A 19,954-nucleotide genomic window follows, 5' to 3' on the forward strand; every position below is an offset into this window, starting at 1 on the left:
GCTTAACGCCATGTTGACGGAAACGGTTATTTAATCACAAAACATATTAATTTCCCGGTTTTATCCATTGATGGAATTGTGGATAGTGCATTATATAATGATTCCCAACTACTAAATACAGCAAGGCCATAGACCAACACTCAGTGTTGTAAGGAAATGCATTGAATCACATTCAGCTGAGCTCCATAAAGACATGTCGGTAACAGATTAAACTTGATACAAAAATAATATTAAAGGCAAATATATACGTATCTAGAAAAAAAATGACGCAGCAAACCTAATCAGCAATTCTTTGAATAAATATACTCGATATGAGAATTGTGGTAAGCGTCGCTTTCATATTGCATGGTTCTTCATCCAAGGACAGATGCTGCGTATAATTTCTATAGCAGACAATGCTAGCGGGTATGAGCTGTAGTCTGTCCACTGACAAACCGCCCGAATTTATATCATAACATCGTGGCTGTCTTATGTATACTAGTCTAGTATGGTTTATGTTCATAAGAACACCTCTCAACTTTAAAGCTATATGGATATTTAACACGGAAGAAAAATAAACAATCCATTTAATGAGATTACGTTTGTCGCATCTCCGGAATTCCAATTCGCCCCTGAGAAGACAGACTTTATATTATGTTTCGAATCAATACACTGCTATCTCTGGGGATTATTCTACTGGATGTATATTCACTCTGGTTTGATAAAATTTCAACACGGGCGATAAGGCTTGAACAGATTAATATACTCTATGGCATAGAAAGTATTCTCTCTTCTCCAGACTAGAATAGATTTAAAGATGCATAATGATTTCGTTTTCGAGACATGAAAACAGATGATAATGTTAATTGTCTTTCTGGAATGATGACCGGAATGTCCTTGTCCATTAAAAAATGTTCTGTATAAATTGACTCCAAAAAGTTTTTCATTTTTAAGGTTTTCAAAACTATGTCATTGCATACCAATATTACGTGTCTGAAAATGGCTTATTGTTCTCAAGAGAATTACTGTTATAACAGAGTACCAGTAGTAAATGTAAAATATCCAGCAAATCATTTATTTGGACAAGTTCATCATTATCCATTTAATCTCAGGAGATATCAAAATACTATACTTCTCTGACATTGGAGGCAAACTGTGAAGCATACTTCCGGAATTACATAGCATTGTATCACATAGATTGTCTGGTTTGATCGAGTCGTGTCATTGCTTATTTGTCTGCTGCTGGAGATTTGGACAACCTGTCCTATTTTAGTCTAATTTAATTTTGAAAAAGTTCTTGTACCCTCCATTAAATATCATGTGATGTATTTTGTATGAAAGGAATTCCAGCTAGATGCCAAAGTATGCAATTTGTTTAAAATAGATAAGGAAGAAAATAAGTAAGAATCAATCGGCACAAATCCAATAAAATAAAACTACTTGGGTTGGCGTAATCAAGCTTTCGATCACTTTAAGTCTTATTAGCAGCCGGACCCTTAATAACGACAACAAACGACAAGAAACGGCAACAAACGGCAACATGTTAAATGCGAGGAAAAATTAGCGACAATTGTGTGAACATGCTGTCGTTTCTTGTCGTTTGTTGTCGTTATTAAGGGAGACCCTTAGCAGCGAGTATCATTCAAGGTCCCCTGTTTGTATGCGCGAGTGAGTGCATTTGTGTTTTGGTAAACATTTTTATATCTGTTTGTGTCTTCTTGTGTTAGCGGAAACTGGCTAATTTTGTTATGATATATCAATGATGCAAACCGTCAAACACTTCAAGCAGAACAAGATGAAGTGGACACATAGTACTGACAACGAGCACACGTCTGTTCACTAACCCGACGTACCGCATCTACAAAATCTGCTGTGTCTTATCCAAAACACCTAAAACATTTGTAACAGGACGGACGTTCGAGTAAAGAACGTTTAAAAGATTGTTCAGACATGGAAAAATAATATCTGAATGTTGTCGCCTTCATGAACATGCACGACCTACATGGCACCATTACGCGCAGTAGTAGTCACAAGTATGCCTTGTTATGGTCTAACCAAGCAAAATAAAACATATCGTAATGCAAATTCTGCTTCTGTTTTTGTTTTTAATTCTGAGAAGGTCTAGCACAGAGTTACGTAAGTTTTTATCTAAAAGTACAAATAGTTCAGCACTCGCACTCCAATCTAAGCAGCCAGACAATAAGGTTAAACGCCCTTAATTATGCACCCTATGTAACATGATGGACGTCGATAGTTCTCGTTAAAACCCCATCCAGACAGTACGCCACCGTAGGGACAAGCACCAGATTTGTGGTCGTATTTTGTGTAGAAATATTCATAATCCCTAGTTCAAGTGCTACTCACCTGTACTATAAAACTTATATTCAAACGTGATTGCAATATTGTATTTATCTAAATACCATGATAAGATGTTAATACATTTCCCAATGAAGATTTCTTCAAATTTTGACATATGATTTCCGTATACTTAATAAAATTATTCTCTGCATTATATATTTTTTATACAAGGGTATTCTTGTTGAATTCTATTTCATGTAAGGATTTCGTTTTTAAAGGAAGATTAAAGAGATTTTAAAGGTAAAGGAGTGGTGTCCCTTTTTACCTATTACCTGTCGGTGATGATGGATGACATAGAGTCGCAATGTAAGAATAGCAAACAAAAAGTAACATGATAATAAGGTTGTTCATTTTTTTTAACATTTCCATATCGGTGAACTTCAGAATTATTTAATAATGATAAACCTTGTGAACTGCAAAAACATATCAGCTGTTTCCACTTGCTATTTCCATGGTTTTCACAAAAGACACAAAAGACATTAAGCATGTTGAGAATATAGCGGTACTAAACAACTGTCTCATCACGGTAAAGTACACATTATATAGGCATATTTTGATGTACTACCCTAATGTACTAACCCAATATGAAATAGAAAAATCTGCATGATGCAGTTTAAGTATCAGTGTCCATAGTAAGCCTTACAATCAGTTGTGTACATCTGAATCATCGGGATATGTGGAACTGTTGACATTTAAATAATTCAATAACAGTATAGCCTGATTCGGTTTAATGTGCATTCACTTGTGTTGAGCATGAACATAATATGTCGATAACATATGGTTTCCCGACTAAAACAAATATATTTGTAAAGTTAATTTCATTATTTAGGTCGGTAAATCATGACGAATGCAGGCGCAATAACCCAGAAAAATCAAATTTTATCTTATTTTGAAGAAATAATGGTATCAAGCCGACATGTATATGGAGGCCAGGTGAAGGTTATGCTTCCATTATACCAATGTATGAGTCCATTATAGTTACATCGCCATCTTAACTGGACGAATTCATTATGGATTTTCAGGGGTGTTAAGTTAAGAATACGTTGTATTTAACCCTAACCGAACATCCATACCCGTCATTTAAGTTATATCATATAATTTAGTGATGCTGTTGCAGAATGCTTAATAAAATGTAAACAAATTTCTAAGCTATGAAAGTTGAATAATAAAATAACGAATGAGTTCTCTTCCACTGAACAAACTTCACAGTTTTGTATATGTTTCAACGATTTAATATCTTGATGATCTCGATTTCCCTATAGAGTTATATTAAAAATATTTTTTATTATTATGCAAATACACATGGTGTTCATTGGGGATATCTTTCTGCTCCACGAGTTCGTAACTTCCATAAACGAGATTCTGTTTTCCGATGATTGGGTCATTCATCTGAAGTTAATTTCAAAAATGCGTTAAAATGCTGCAGGATTCAGTCAAATCGTACTCAATTGATCATGGTGTTTAGGTTGGTGAATTGATAGCTATGATAGAACATTGTTGTATTTTCGTCTAAAAATGCTGCTGTGATTTATCTGAACTCCGAAATCAGCTGCAAAAGTCTTATTCCAACCGTAAGTTTTCCTACAACCTTACAGTCTAATGTCTTTCCTCTAACCATGCTCCTTGTTCGCACATTCGTGCATTCTACTATATTAAGTGCTTAAACAGCAATGCATAATAATAGTTTTATATAATACATAAATGGTGGATGGCAATCAGAAGAGACATCTAAATTATTTGTGTAAAATGAATTATCTTGTGCGAATCTATTTACACAAAGTTGTCTGCACTATAATACTAAGTGCTCTATTCAAGCATTCATGCTCTTTATGCAAGAAGTATTCATTTCATTTAAACAATCAAATATCATTTCAAGATGAATTACCATGGACAATATTATAAACCGGGCTCTGACTTTAGCTCGTTACAAAATGCGTGTTACGACTTAAATTGGAATTCCTCCACAGCGATTGTTACCCATAACACTTATTTAGCAACGCAATTTGCATGAATACGTGAGTTGTTTTCCATACGTAATACAAGACTTTTCCGTGTCCTGGTCACCAAAATATCACGTATAGAGGTAATCTATATAGACCTTAATCAGTCATTATGATAACCAGTTCCAAGGAGACTGGTTTATCGAGGACAGGCATTGTAGTTCGTTTCCAATAGGAATCCCATTGTTCTTAGCTATGGTCTCACGATTTCTGTCAAGGGAATACTAACAGATACAACTACTCCGAAATCCTTTATGAAACAAGACATCTGAAACAGCAGCACTATATCGGCAATACCGATAATACTGCCGCACGTCAAACAATTTATGTGCATTTTACGAGAATGTGTACTGCTATAGGATAATGTTCGGAGCTATACTCAACGCATCCAGCCAGTTAAACCATACCTGCTACAGAGCCTGTTGCATGACAACCGACGCCCACAAAACCAATCTCCATTTTCCAAATTAAAAATCATGCAAAAGAATCCCAATTCATATGCACAGAAATTTGGAAGAGGAATTTTTTCCGTGTATTATGTCTCTAAAGGGTCTCCTTTTGTTTTTTAAATACGTTAAACTTAGAAAAGTAATGCAAATGATGTATACTTCCGAGCTGTTTGCCGCCATAACCAGATAATCTTGATCACGTAGATATGATATAAGCATGCCATATATACCATATTACGTAACTACTCTCTGTCTATTCTCATTTGCTTTTTATTTCATCATGAGTCCGGAATAAATCAAAATATCTTAGTGTCACTGAAATGGTAGATGGACGCCATTAAGGACATATCTTCGAAGTCTCTCGTATCGTTATGATAAAAGTCAGAATATGTAATGAGTCTAGGTTTATTGAATATAAACATGACGCTTACTTTTCTGGACCTCCTGGTTATATAACCATTGTTCTTTATGTATTAATATTATATTTGTGAAATATTTTTGTGCCTTTAAATACTTTAAAATTTAATTTCTTGTTCTTTTTTAATACTACATTATTCGTTTTTTCATTTGCAAGATTTCCTGTTTCATTTAGATTTCTATTAGTGTAAACACAATAGACCAAACAAAAACAATATCTATTGTTCGATAGCGACACTTTCATTTTTGAGCTTTAACATTTACCGTTTTGTACTTACTATGTAATATGTGCGTTCTGGATTAAATTACGCGGACAGTTATTGCTTTGCAGTTTAGAATTGTTACAATCGATACAAAATCCGAACAAATTAAAGATCCATGATGTAATACTGAAAATCGTTCATGCTAACCCATTCAAATATCTTGCATTTCAAAATGAAAATATATGTCCACTTCAAACACAATAGTAATGTGTTCGCCATTGCAAAATGTAACACATACATTGTTTATTTATTATTTTATTTATTTTTTCCAACTCATTCTGTCGAATCTAAAATTATGATTGACAACCACCACAATATGCCAATAACATAATAAGCATTAGGTTACAGCGGCAGAAGAAGATGGACAATATTGTATTTATGTGTAAGACATTGTGAATATAAATAGTGGATCTAAGATATATTTACCGGATACCTATCTCCTTTCTTATAACGGAAGTGATCCGTACCATTCCGCGATAAAGTAGACACATGTTCAATAGTTTTTTTTTGTTTTTTTTTTTAACAATATAGTTTATTTTAAAAAACGAAGACCATTTTTTTCTACAAATCTTGTCCTCTCGCAGGAGGGCTTTCACATATCATTCTCCTTTCATTCTTTATTTTCAATCAATTACATGTTCAATAGTAATAATAGTATACTGACTACCCGTAATTCTGAAATGATACATATGCCATATCTGGTAAATGACCTGTTAGTCAAACTATCAAAATGGAAAGTAAAAGGTAAAATAATTGAAATAGGTTTTGATAAATGACAAAATTTATCGATGCGTTACAGAAATTTTAAATCATGTACTTCATTGATTTCAGTGCCAAGAATAAATCTTAAAAGAGAGTGCAGCTATATAAGTTTTAATTTTGTTGTGCCCTACTTATTTCAATAACATTGTAGTTAACCCATTTGGTAAATGCATGCATGTAAATATTTAATACAAATGATATTGCATTATCCAATCAAAACTGTCTATTTTCGTTGACCAAACGAGTAGGATCCATAACTTGGTCTCCGAACTGTCCTCTTCGGTACACTATGGTCCATTGAAGGCCGATACTGGGTACCATTAAAATCGATACATTAATATTCGAACACCATTGCGACGACTGCATACCATACCGATGTCACATCGTCACAGTGACCCACCTGCGCAAGCCTTCAGTATATATTATATGAGTGCATGCGATAGTGTTTACTTTCAGGTTGCTGTATGTATGGACTATTACATGTTTTATGGGATCGAATATGTGTGTTGTCTTTCGCATCCCTCGCTAATTAGCATTAATTATATTAATTAAGTGGTCGTTTATCGTAGTTGTATTGATAAATATGACCAAACAAAAATATCATCAAAGTTTGATTAATATTTGTTATATATGTATTTGAAGCTCAATTATTTCAGCGTAAAGCACGTGATTTACATGTTTAATATGCTTTTAATATTTGAAAAAAACCTTTTATAGGTGTTACGTTCCTCAGCGATTCCATGCAATCGCCTTTAATGGATCGTAAATCTAAAATAATTTATTGTGGTGAGGATGTATCAAGCATTATCATTCGTTAAGCTTAAAATCAAAGCTCGCTAATGACATGTGAAGTAGAAGAAAAAGAAACTACCTACCTTTTTCATCAAGTATGTGGCATTCCTTTACGTATGACCCAATTTCTCACATTAAAGGTCCCCGATATCCTCCCTGTACGAGGAACTGTTGGCTGCACGGCGATTACTGGTTACTACCATCGATCCAATAGGCGCCGGATTCTCACCAGAGAAACACTCGCCGATCACTAACATCTTGTTAACTGCAGGTGCTTGAGAAAAATGACAGATTTTCGATATGTCTTTGTCAATATCCTCTCAGAGAGCCAAAGAAGATGTTTGCTACCCGAAATTACACGAGATGAGGCCAGTTGAGTGGCATGGTACCGGGACCCTCTGATGGATGATACTACATTGAACCTAATTTATATCGATTTTGTGCCAATCATGGTGTTTGTACGTTAATGGTGTGTTGGTCAATTATGAATAATTTGATTAGCGTAAATATTACCCGATTCACTTTTTTATCGTAAAGAAGATAACGACATTTATACATTTTATATTTGTAGATAAATCTTTCTCTGTTACAAGCTAATTTCAGATTTGTCCGAATATCCCATTGTCTACAGAGCCCTAAATTTACTCTGGCCGTTCACTGACCACCAGAGTTCGTTTAGTCAGTACCACATGATGCACTTGCCGTAAAAGAGAAGGCCGTTACCGAACAAAATCGTGCGATATTTACTCGACTGGTCATTTAGCCACAAGTAATTCAATCAGGACTGTAAATCGGCTATTTGACGTCGATAGAGTGGTTTGCCGTTACCAGTTAATGGAATCACAGCCTTCCACAAACTGGCTTCCCAGCTGCAAATGATGCGTTGGCGAAAGTCGTTTTTTATCCTGATTGTACCATTCCATCCATTCTATGATTTCATTTCGAAACACTTTTCTCGCCCAAGACGGCTTTAGCTTCGTTGACAAATTGATTATTTACGCAATATATGCTTTTAAAATTTTGAATTTAGATAAACGCTATAATGCATGAATTTCCCGTAAACCTAATATTCCTTGATAACTTCCATGATAGGTCTCGTTACCAAATGTCACCCACTATGTTATTGGAGGTTCCTGTTCAAGTTAACGAAGCAAAATATCAAATACCAGCAGAATTATCGAGATATGCATTTCGAAAATGGTCTGCTCTTTACATTGTATAATATTACGAATTCTCAATATAACAAGCGCTCAATTGTGATCAATGAACTTATTTGATAAAGTAACATCGGCACTACGGAAATGCATTTTCTGTTTATTACTTTCAGAGGAGACTTACAACCAATATCGTGTTTGACATTATGTTCGATCGAGCATCTGACAAATTCTTTGTTGATTTTGTAAGATACGCGTGATATTTGCAGTAAACATAAAAAAACTGAATGTATGCAATTAATTGTACAGTCGTCGGGTTGTTGCAGGAAACAAAGCTGATTGATGCAAATATCCCCAGCTTTACAGTAAATGTACCCTCGGTAAATAAGACCTGAAGTCCATCAGGTTTGGATGACATATTGCGATTGATCACGCTATCAACATCATTACGTAATGTTACACACAATGCATACAAGAATATCCTTAATGCTGTCATAAGTTACTGTAACATAGCCATAGCAGAGAAGAGAGAAGTAATGGTAAAGGAACAGAAATGTCTACATCAAAATGTTTAATTCTGTATCCTCTGACATTGAAGGACCAGTCGTTGTCTGTTTGGATGCCACTTTGTTGTTTACATAAATTATGTTAACATTGCATATCTTTGAGATTTCGTAAAGTTTAATAATTATGTTTAGAGTGCTGTCTTGAGACCTGGCCCCAGGAACATGAAACAATCTTAAGTCTAAAACAGTCTTAAGTTTAGACTTAGCCAATTACAGATGACGTTACAAAAAGTCAGTTTTTATTGGCTTAAACTGGTCCATGATCCTAGCGCCTAGCACTTTTAGGTCAAACTCTAACAGTTAGTGACATTTTGTCAAACTAAAACATAGACACACTGAGAATAAAGTTAGTCGCCAACTTCTTCACCACAAACTTATACTATTTAAAGCAAACATGAAGAAATAACTCTGTTGCTATTTCCTTCCTACTTGTAGTTTAATTCAGTTGTATTTTGCACTAGAGCTTCCGCCGAAATGGCCATTGATCTAAAAGGGTACAACACGCGTTAATCTAGTCATTTATGTTGTACGTTTTGTCACTCTTAGATAAATATCCTTTAAGTATCGGTGGCCACAAGTGTACACATTTCATATAGAAATATTTATTGTCAGATGTTAACGACTCATGCATATCATTTATATCAGAATGAGATTAATCGATGCGTGACGTTTTATCTAAACGTCATATTTTGCAGATAAAACGGCAAAATTTCACTCCAATCCAATGACGTCACAAGCAATACCTACTCACAATGACAGATAACTCTGTTCTATAGAAATGTTTGATAAAGATAATGGGCGAAGCAGTGGTATCTATCCCGAACAGGCTGAATTAACATCACAATCCCGGTTGTTTGATTTAAGTCCCATTTCTACTCTTACTTTCAATGTTTGTAAACGTCACCCGTTGTCCTAGGTAATTTTTCTTTTCGTTCAATAAAATTACCCACTAGACAAAGTATGGAATAGCTTTGGTGCACTGAGATAGAGTGATTGGGTCAGAATCGGGGTTACCAAGTCACCCCTTCGCGTCGTAGTGAACCTATCATCGAAGAACGTCCAGACAATATACTATCCGCAATCCCCCAGACAATCAGATATAAACTTTCACGATCGTTTCCGTAAATAGACATGACTTAAAACTTATCTCCAATATCCACTTATGTCTAGAACAATCAGTATTTTATAATGCTGGCAAACAATCTGTTACACTGTCGTACTGAAAATCCGCAAACATAAAAACCAATACAATTGACTGTTTAGGATTATAAAGCTGATATGTTTGAGATCCTTTTATGTTCTGTTAGCATTAGAGGAGATGTTTTAAACGATCTAAAATCATGTTACATAAGACTTTATGATATTCTGATCTTTTATGATAAATGATTTATAGTTCACCAAGATGCAGATTTAAAATTATCAGAAACTGTGGAAGACAGTGTCATTAACGTTTATATGTGTATCAACTTCTCCCGCTTAAATATATGTATACTATATATCCATACATTCACTAATTCAGACAATGTATATTTAAATAGGATACGAAAACATTAGCTGAAGTATTAAACGCCTAAAAGACGGTTTATTTCTGGGTTTTAGGGGTGGCTTAACGATAAAAAGTCGAGTGATTTACAGAATATTTTCACTGGACGCCATTTCTAAAATAATATTTTCTATATGGCAAAACAGCAATTCTTCATCTTGGTAACAGAGAGGAAGATTCAATTTCGCTTGACAATGACCTTGTAGATAGCGATAATTATTAGTGCAATACATCATTCAGGAAGGAATTATATGGGAAAATAAAACATTGCAGGCGAATGTAGCTTAGAGCAAAGCAATGGCTGCCCATCATGACTGTCATTAGTGTTCAATCACTCATGGTCGTATCAGGGTCAAGTTTAGATGGACAACGGTCAAGCCGACGGGAGTAGTTTGGCCTTAATTTGGCCGTTGATAGGATGCTAATGTAGATGAACGGTTTTTATGACTAGCCGTAATCACAGCTGTAGAGGAAAGTACCGATGACCCGTCCTGATACACTACAGATAGGATCGGGGCATGTTAAATGTCAGAAAGATTTTTTAGCGTAAGACTACTCCCTGGAGCGTGTATAACAAATATACATGGCAAGAAAGTCCGTACAGTAAAGTAACATTTGAGGAAAACAATGTAATTAGCAATACTTTGTACAAACAGACGAGGAAGTAGACGTGTGCGATATGAAGATTTCCTGAATAGGTCTGACCTTTTTATTGGCCATAGACGCCAAATATAGATAATGTATTGCTAAATGGTTCTTAAATCCTTGTTGGTCACATAAATTATATGGTGGATTTTGCTTTTGTTTTTTGGTTGTTTTCTAGTATTTGAAGTGATTTTATGTATTCTTGCATTTGTATGCTTTAATCGAAACGATTTGGAAACTATTTTCCTTTCAAACAAAATTAAATGTTTACTTATTTAATGTTTGCCCTAAACCTGTACCATATACAATTCTGATATTCTCCGCCATTTAATAAGACATTAGAACAGACGACGCGCGCGGTCAATGTACTACATATATAGTTAAAATATATAGATTCGAGAGACATTGTCTGGTGTTTGCTGTTCTACTAAATTAACCATTTATTCCTGCCGCCTCACGATATTGACCTTTACGATATTGTCTGACCCCTCCAAGCTCTCTGGATAAGTCTGTATATTTATCTGTCTAAATCTATTTTAGTACATCATGTTGTGATTTCCTCGAAATGGCTTTATATTCGTTCTAAGCGTTCTATTAACTGTAAAGTCATTTAAGGACATACTTGGGTCATCGATGGAAGCCTTGGGAAGAAAACACCGACCTACACCCAGTATCTGGCAACTAATGGTGCGGAAGCCGCGTAATCAAAAATATCGTACACGGCGAATTTTCGCCCCGCTCCAGGTACGAAAATATGTTATAATTTGTAAGTTTGGTGCACCGTGTCCGCTACAACATTCCATATACACACGTATTCCAGATTTAAACTTTATTTTAAAATAGTGTTGTTTTTCGACCAACCACGATACCTAAATACACTTGAAGAGAAACGTACACGTCAAAACTGATAATTCACACTAGGATCAATGTCTATGTCTTTGATTCATAATACCCCACACTGTAACGGTCATGTGTGTATTAAAACTCTTAACAGGTTGAGGAGTGGTAGTAAAACATACGAACACATTAACCATCCTGCCATCGCAAAGGCTACTTCTACTGGAGCAATAGTCTTGCTCTATGTGGCAAAATTTGATGATTTCCTGCTGCAGTGTTCTTTATGTGAAGAAACACAGCATGCCGCAGTCAGTTTTTTGCGTTTTCGCCATCGTTGGTGCTTTGCACGCGTTGTTCCCATTCATCATTTTCGTCTGAAAGGCCTGGTGTTAACTTTAAAATCAGCAAGAAAATTAAGTAAGTATTAATGAGAAATGATTCATTACAAACGGATTTGCATGAAATTCATTTTTCCCTTTAATTTCACCGTCTATATTCAACCACATAACAGTAAGATATCTGAATATCCATTTGTATCATGACATATACTGTTGTATGTCCGCCAATGATATTTTGTATGTATCAATCCACATCGACACATCAATTAATAGTTCATACAATACCGAGGGATAATACAACATCTTATTTCGTCTATAAAATCTTTGTGTCGCGGTATCTTGATTTTGGCTCAGTTTTATCCATAGGTAAAGAATCAAACAAGAAATGAATTCCGCTATCACAAGAAGACACACAAGAGGAAAGCCCCGGAGGCTCAATGACTTTGGCTATTCATAAGGAGAACATTAACGATAATTTTCGAGCCAGATCATCATTTTTCATTATTTTTGCACAGATAAAATTTATATTTTGTATTTATATGACAAATATATTTCAATGCAAGACGAAATTCCCAATTAAATTATCTTAACTTTCTCATTTGTGTGAGTTAATGAAAATAATATATGAATTTGTCACCCAAATGTTGATGACGTCATAAAAATATCCTGTCGCGGCTTTGGAAGACAATGCATACATTTTCTTCAATGACACCACATATGTATCTGATTTTAAATAGTCACTAACTTTCTTCAGAAAATGCACGCGGATTTCCGTAAGGCCCCGGACTATACCACACTCTACATATCACATACAGCAATGCAGGGGAGTTCGTTCTTAAACTAGAAAGGACACAAAATTTTATCGCAAAATCTATTCAGGGTATGAGAACTAGAACTGACATGGCCAACTCCCTAATTGGATGGACATCCATAGACGGATATATTGATATTAAAAAGCTTTTATTTCTTGGTCGTCTATGTAGAATGAATAGAATATGTAGAATGAATAGGAAGTACCTATTTCATACTATATTTCTAAAACGGTGATTTATGTATCTTTTGAATAATTCTTGTAAGCATGGCTTCATGTCCGATATCGTAAGAATACTCTGTAAATATGATTTGTTCAACTTTCTTTCGCAATTTATTTATGATGCCGTTTTCCAAATCGTTCACAATGGAAGTCAAGTGTTTATACCGCTGTCTATAACTTTGAAGAAATCACAATGATTTTACTAGATTTATGCTCATTCATATCGTAATTTCTCCATATATTTCATGGTAAATTGGTCTTAAATTTCCTGAACATCTTGGAATGATAACTAATATGGTTCAGTTATGTGTTAACTTAAGAAAACAGATGTTTATGAGTTGTGTCATTTTTGTGGTAATTTTTATAAAGACCGTATAACACATATAGCTCTACACTGCTCCAAAACTTAAAGTCTTAGAGATGGTTTATATTGTATTACTTCTACGGATTTTGTTTTTCAGAATTAAGCATTTTCCTCCACTCTTTACCAGATTGAAACCTTATTCATATACTTCTAGGAGGAATCCTACATTTCCAGTCGAATTCTACTGATTGAAGTTAACTGAGTGTTCTATATTATTTTATAAATAAGATGTTGCTACAATACGAACGACAGTGCTAAACTCTAGTAAATGTAATAAAATCATATACATTAGATGTATTTACATGATCTTTTCCACATTATCATGTTAGATGTTTACCTTGATTTTCTGTTTACATCCCTTTTTCTATTATTTGTATAATTTATGTCACTATTAACAAACATGTTTTTGATCATTTTTTTTTTTAATTTTCAAATACTATTACTGATATTATCATCTAATTAACTGAGGATGGATTTATCTTATTCTCAGTAAATGTCACGTAATTTGTACCTGTATTTTGTTACTTAAATGTATTAGGTTGTATTATTATGTAATCTTCATCATGGAGGCAAATAAAGAAATGACAATGTAAATAGATTGTAAAACCTGTTTTCAGCATAATGTGACCGGGTGGGGTGTGCTTTTTCTGTGTCTTTTACAGCATGCCTCAGTGAGATACGGACATCCACACAACACATAACACACATGTTAGGCAGTACTTAAACGCTGGCACAAAAATTCCACGGAAGTGGATGTGTCGCCTGCACAGCAGTTTAAACATAACAAAAAATAGTTATTTGCAGTTGAAAATATTTGTTAATAAGTTCAGTTATCAAGTCCCGTAACTCTTGCAAATCTTGACGGATTTTGGCCAGTATCAAACCCATATGAGATATTTTTTATATAAAGCAATATACATAATTTGGTTGAAATCGCATAATAAATACAAAAATTATTGAGCAGTAACCAAGAAATTGATAATCTTAAAGTCCCGTAACTCTTGCAAATATTGACGGAATTTGACCAGTATCAATCCCATCCTAGATCTCATTGATATCAAGCAATATACAACAATTTGTTAAAATCGTATAATACATATTAAACTTATCGCACGGAAACCAAGAAATTGTCTCTTTTGATAATTTTAAAGTCCCGTAACTCTTGTTATTATTAACGGATTTTGACCAGTATCAAAGCAATCCGAGATCTCATTGATATAAAGCAATAAATCTTTGGTTGAAACCGAACAATAAATACTAATGTTATAGCGGAAACCATAGATTTATCTGTATTAACGATTTTAAAGTCCCGTAACTCTCGCAAATATTTAAAGATTTTGATAAGTATCGCACCCATCCGAGATCTCATTAATATAAAGCAATATACCAAGTTTGGTTTAAATAGGACAATAAACACTTAAGTTATCGCACGAAATACTGATACCTATATGTCGCACTTGCATTGCAGGCGACACAAAAAGGATGCTCCATGACAGACTTGTTTGTACTATTTAATCAGGTTTTTATCTAATGTCCTTGATATTATGCTTCAGTGAAGAACTGTAACTATGCTGCAGTGAAGAAACACTGTAACAATGCTTCAACGAAGAAGCACTGTAACTATGCTTTAATGAAGAAGCACTGTAACTATGCTTCAATGAAGAAACACTGTAATTATGCTTCAATGAAGAAGCACTATAACTATGCTTCAATGTAGAACCACTGTAACTATGCTTCAATGTAGAAGTACAGTAACTATGCTTCAATGAAGAAGCACTGTAACTATGCTTCAATAAGGAAGCACTGTAATTATGCTTCAATGAAGAAGCACTGTAACTATGCTTCAATGAAGAAGCACTGTAACTATGCTTCAATGAAGAAGCACTGTAACTATGCTTCAATGAAGAAGCACTGTAATTATGCTTCAACGGAGAGGCACTGTAACTATGCTTCAATGTTATAGCACTGTAACTATGTTTCACTGTAGAAGCACTGTAACTATGCTTTAATGAAGCACTGTAACTATGCTTCAATGTAGAAGCACTGTAACTATGCTTCAATGAAGTACTGTAAGCATGCTTCAATGAAGAAGCACTGTAAGTATGCTTCAATGAAGAAGCACTGTAAGTATGCTTCAAAGAAGAAGCACAGTAAGTATGAAAGAAGCAATATAACTATGCTTCAATATAGAAGCACTGTAACTATGCTTCAATGAAGAAGCACTGTAACTATGCTTCAATGTAAAAGCACTGTAACTATACTTTAATGAAGAAGCACTGTAACTATGCTTCAATGAAGCACTGTAACTATGCTGTAGAAGCACTGTAACTATGCTTCAATGAAGAAGCACTGTAACTATGCTTCAATGAGGAAACACTGTAATTATGTTTCAATGAAGAAGCACTATAACTATGCTTCAATGAAGAAGCACTGTAACTATGCTTCAATGAAGAAGCACTAACTATGCTTCAATGAAGAAGCACTGTAACTATGCTTCAATGAAGAAGCACTGTAACTATGCTTCAATAAAGGAGCATTGTAATTATGTTTCAATGAATTAGCACTGTAACTGTGCTTCAATGAAGCACTGTAAGCATGCTTTAATAAAGAAACACTGTAAGTATGCTTCAATGAAGAAGCACAGTAAGTATGAGTAAGTATGCTTCAATGAAGAAGCACTATTACTATGCTTCAATGTAGAAGTAAGCACTAACTATGCTTCAATGAATAAGCACTGTAACTATGCTTAATAAAGAATCACTGTGTAATTATGCTTAAAAGAAGAAGCACTGTAACTTGCTTCGACACTGTAAGCATGCTTAATGCACTGTAATATGCTTCAATGAAGAAGCACTGTAACTATGCTTCAATGAAGAGCCTTATATGTTCAAAGAAGCACTGTAACTGTGCTTCAATGAAGGAGCACTGTTATTATGCTTCAATGAAGAAGCACTGTAACTATGCTTCAATGAAGAAGCACTGTAACTATGCTTCAATGAAGAAGCACTGTAACTATGCTTTAATGAAGAAGCACTGTAACTTTGTTTCAATGAAGCACTGTAACTATGATTCAATGAAGAAGCACTGTAACTATGCTTCAATGAGGAAGCACTGTAATTATGTTTCAATGAAGAAGCACTATAACTATGCTTCAATGAAGAAGCACTGTAACTATGCTTCAATGAAGAAGCACTGTAACTATGCTTCGATTAAGAAGCACTGTAACTATGCTTCAATTAAGGAGCATTGTAATTATGTTTCAATGAATGAGCACTGTAACTGTGCTTCAATGAAGCACTGTAAGCATGCTTCAATGAAGAAACACTGTAAGTATGCTTCAATGAAGAAGCACAGTAAGTATGCTTCAATGAAGAAGCACTGTAACTATGCTTTAATAAAGAATCACTGTAACTATGCTTCAAAGAAGAAGCACTGTAACTATGCTTCAATGTAGAAGCACTGTAACTATGCTTCAATGAAGAAGCACTGTAACTATGCTTCAATGAAGAAGCACTGTAACTGTGCTTCAATGAAGGAGCACTGTTATTATGCTTCAATTAATGAGCACTGTAATTATGCTTCAATGAAGGAACACTGTAACTATGCTTAAATGAAGAAGCGCTGTAACTATGTTTTAATGAAGAAGCACTGTAAGTATGCTTCAGTGAAGAAGCACTGTCACGTATACAATGATTTCCGCTTTAGCAAATAGACTAAAATGCATACCGCAGTTTTGCGGAGCAGAAACGAACATGCCCATAGCAGGCGCGATACGGAATTGCCCGTTTCTAGATGAACTCGGTTGTTGATAGGATATTCTATAGCATTCATAAAAAAGCACAAGCACTGTGGAGAATATTTCGATAATGTTGTTACTGAGAGTAACTTGGAGCAATAACTGATATCCAATTTTTATTTATATACAACATGTATAGCTGTTCTTGCTGGAAGGTATTACGGCATGTTTTATAAATGTAACGTAATAACTTTCAATGAAAACGGCATCATTTTCTCACATGTATTTCTCACATAATCAATACCTTTCCGGAAGGGGAAATAATTCAGGAATATGCAAAAGGGGGATAAAATAAATAGTACAATGTACAAGTACATATATCACAATTCATGGAAAGTACATTCATCTTACGATATCAAATCGAATAAGCTACAATGATAATAATCAACAAGAACATACAATATTTCAGACTTGGGTTACATCTTCTCGCAAAATTGTCTTCGTGAAATGGATTTCAAAGTATAGCATACTTAGCACAGTCTTACCAGAAGATCATCATTCAAATCCGCCAGCCTAAGCCTACCAGAAACAATAATACAGTAATACGCCTCCTGTTTGTCATGTATAAGTAGAATCGATACTTAAAACTTGATAAATGAAAAGTTAAAAACGGTCCCTCGCTACACCCGATCAATATTTCTAGTCAGTATAAATTCTGAATTATTAGTCGCAGAACAAAATCCGCTTATGTTGTTTATAATGTACATCTCTCCGAAACAGCATCACAGACTTACACGAAGTAGACCATTGTTTTCGAATTAACACGCGACAGGTACTTTATCCAAAAGGAAGTGAATACAGTTCTTGAATTTGCTAGGTACTATTAGTAAAATTTTGCTGATAATTTATCATTCGATACCTTCGCAAAAAAAACCCATACCGTGTACCTTTACTATAATCCAATCAGAGATAAAGCTTTAGAATCGATAATTTATCACAAGATTATTAAAACCATAACACTTCAATTTGAAATCATCCAAAACCTTAAAAACGCTGTATTACAGTTGCTTCGTGGACTAAGTGGTATAGCTTCATGAGACAACATTAGAGGTTTTAACAATCAGTAAGAGTTTCACTATTTTAAGGCAATAAACACAAATAAACCGCAGCCTCCCGAAATGGCAGCTCTTCACACACCGCACACTTTGAACACTTAGGAGTACGTCCTTAAATGACCCTGAATGTTAATAGGACGTTAAACTCAATAACCAAACCAAACATGACCAAATCTATACAATATGCTGCAGTGAGATATCACTGTATTTACTATGGATAGACAGTCACTACTCTATTATTCTATAGTCTCTCATGTGGCATAGACACCTACTGTGCTATCACTCTTCAGAACATCCGACTATTTGTAGAGACCTACCGTGCGTTCCATTTGCAGATTCGTACCAGTTGTATCGATACGAATCTGCTGTATCTCAAATGGAATGCGTTGTAGCAGCAGAACTGTACCGGTACAAGTGGTTCGTTTTCAGAAGCGTACCACTTTTACTGGTACAGATTTTTCTTCGTTTGTCACCGGAATGTTTTCTTTGTTGAAAACAGGGCAGACCGTATTTATATCCGATAAAATTACATGGATTGTTTATTTCAATATATGCCGAAACTATTTAGGTATAATTTTTATATCCATTTTATTGTTAACACCGAAAATACTTAGATTTTATAATCGAAGCGTATCTTTCATATGGGTGCCGCTATCATGAAAAAATCCAAACGCGTGCCGTGTCACTTAGGTTCAACTGGTACGAATCCGCAAATGGAACGTGCGGCTAGATACAATCGACATTGAAAGTTTGATATTTTGGTTAGTTAGTTTAACTCTTTATCCTTAACATCCTATCGACCACTATGCTTGTATAAAGTGTATGTTTTGGTAGACTGTGCTTTTGCTGTGTCCTTGTAATAAAACAATACATCAGTAACGGTTTATTACTGAAGCATACTACCGGAGACGTCGAACAGGAATATAAGTACCCAGCCTACTATACCTTTCGGCCGGGTATGAAATGGTAACTATGTGTCCTAGTGGAGCACTGCCTCAGAAAATCATTCGGGCACAATTTCTGTGCTTTACTTTTTAGTTGGTTTCTTATTATTTTATGCGTATACATGCAGCTATGTATTATTTTTGTCCAAAACAAACATAACGACCATTGTGCTATCTACCTACTGCTCACAAGACGTCAAGTTCACAATTTGTGGACTTGTAAAGATAATACGGTGTACTATTCCTTCGAAAAAACCTTCATATTTATATTTGGAAAAATAATGTATCGCTGTTAAATTGATATTCTATAAGGTTTTCTTGCCTAGTAAGTAAGTGATGTAAAACAAATACGATAAAATGCATACAACCGTTTTGTATAATCATTACTTTGCTTCATTAGCAGTAATGGTCACCAATTGTAGCTCTAAAGACGACACCATTATCTGAAAAAAAATGTCTTAATAAAAGATATACACTTGCCCAAATAACCTGTATAATCACCATTCCTGTAAGTACAACTAAATTGTATTGCGTAATGAGCAGTGTTCACTTCGATCTCTCTTCAGATGTAGGTCTTTAGAATAATAGCTGCTGTCCCCATTGACTTATCGTCAAAGGCGACTGGGATTTTACATTTTATGAACTAGCACGAAGAAGAA

The 19,954-nt window shown here is 34.7% G+C and overlaps 1 protein-coding gene across 1 annotated transcript; it reads left to right on the forward strand.

The window, feature by feature from the left end:
- Window positions 1-16,342: 16,342 nt before the first annotated feature.
- On the forward strand, window positions 16,343-16,954 carry LOC138327052 (axoneme-associated protein mst101(3)-like). Its single transcript, XM_069273069.1, has one exon. It carries the CDS (start codon window positions 16,343-16,345, stop codon window positions 16,952-16,954), a length of 612 nt encoding a protein of 203 aa, XP_069129170.1.
- The last annotated feature ends 3,000 nt before the right edge of the window (window positions 16,955-19,954 follow it).

Source organism: Argopecten irradians, chromosome 1 (genome assembly GCF_041381155.1).
Source record: "Argopecten irradians isolate NY chromosome 1, Ai_NY, whole genome shotgun sequence".
Lineage (NCBI taxonomy): Eukaryota > Metazoa > Mollusca > Bivalvia > Pectinida > Pectinidae > Argopecten > Argopecten irradians.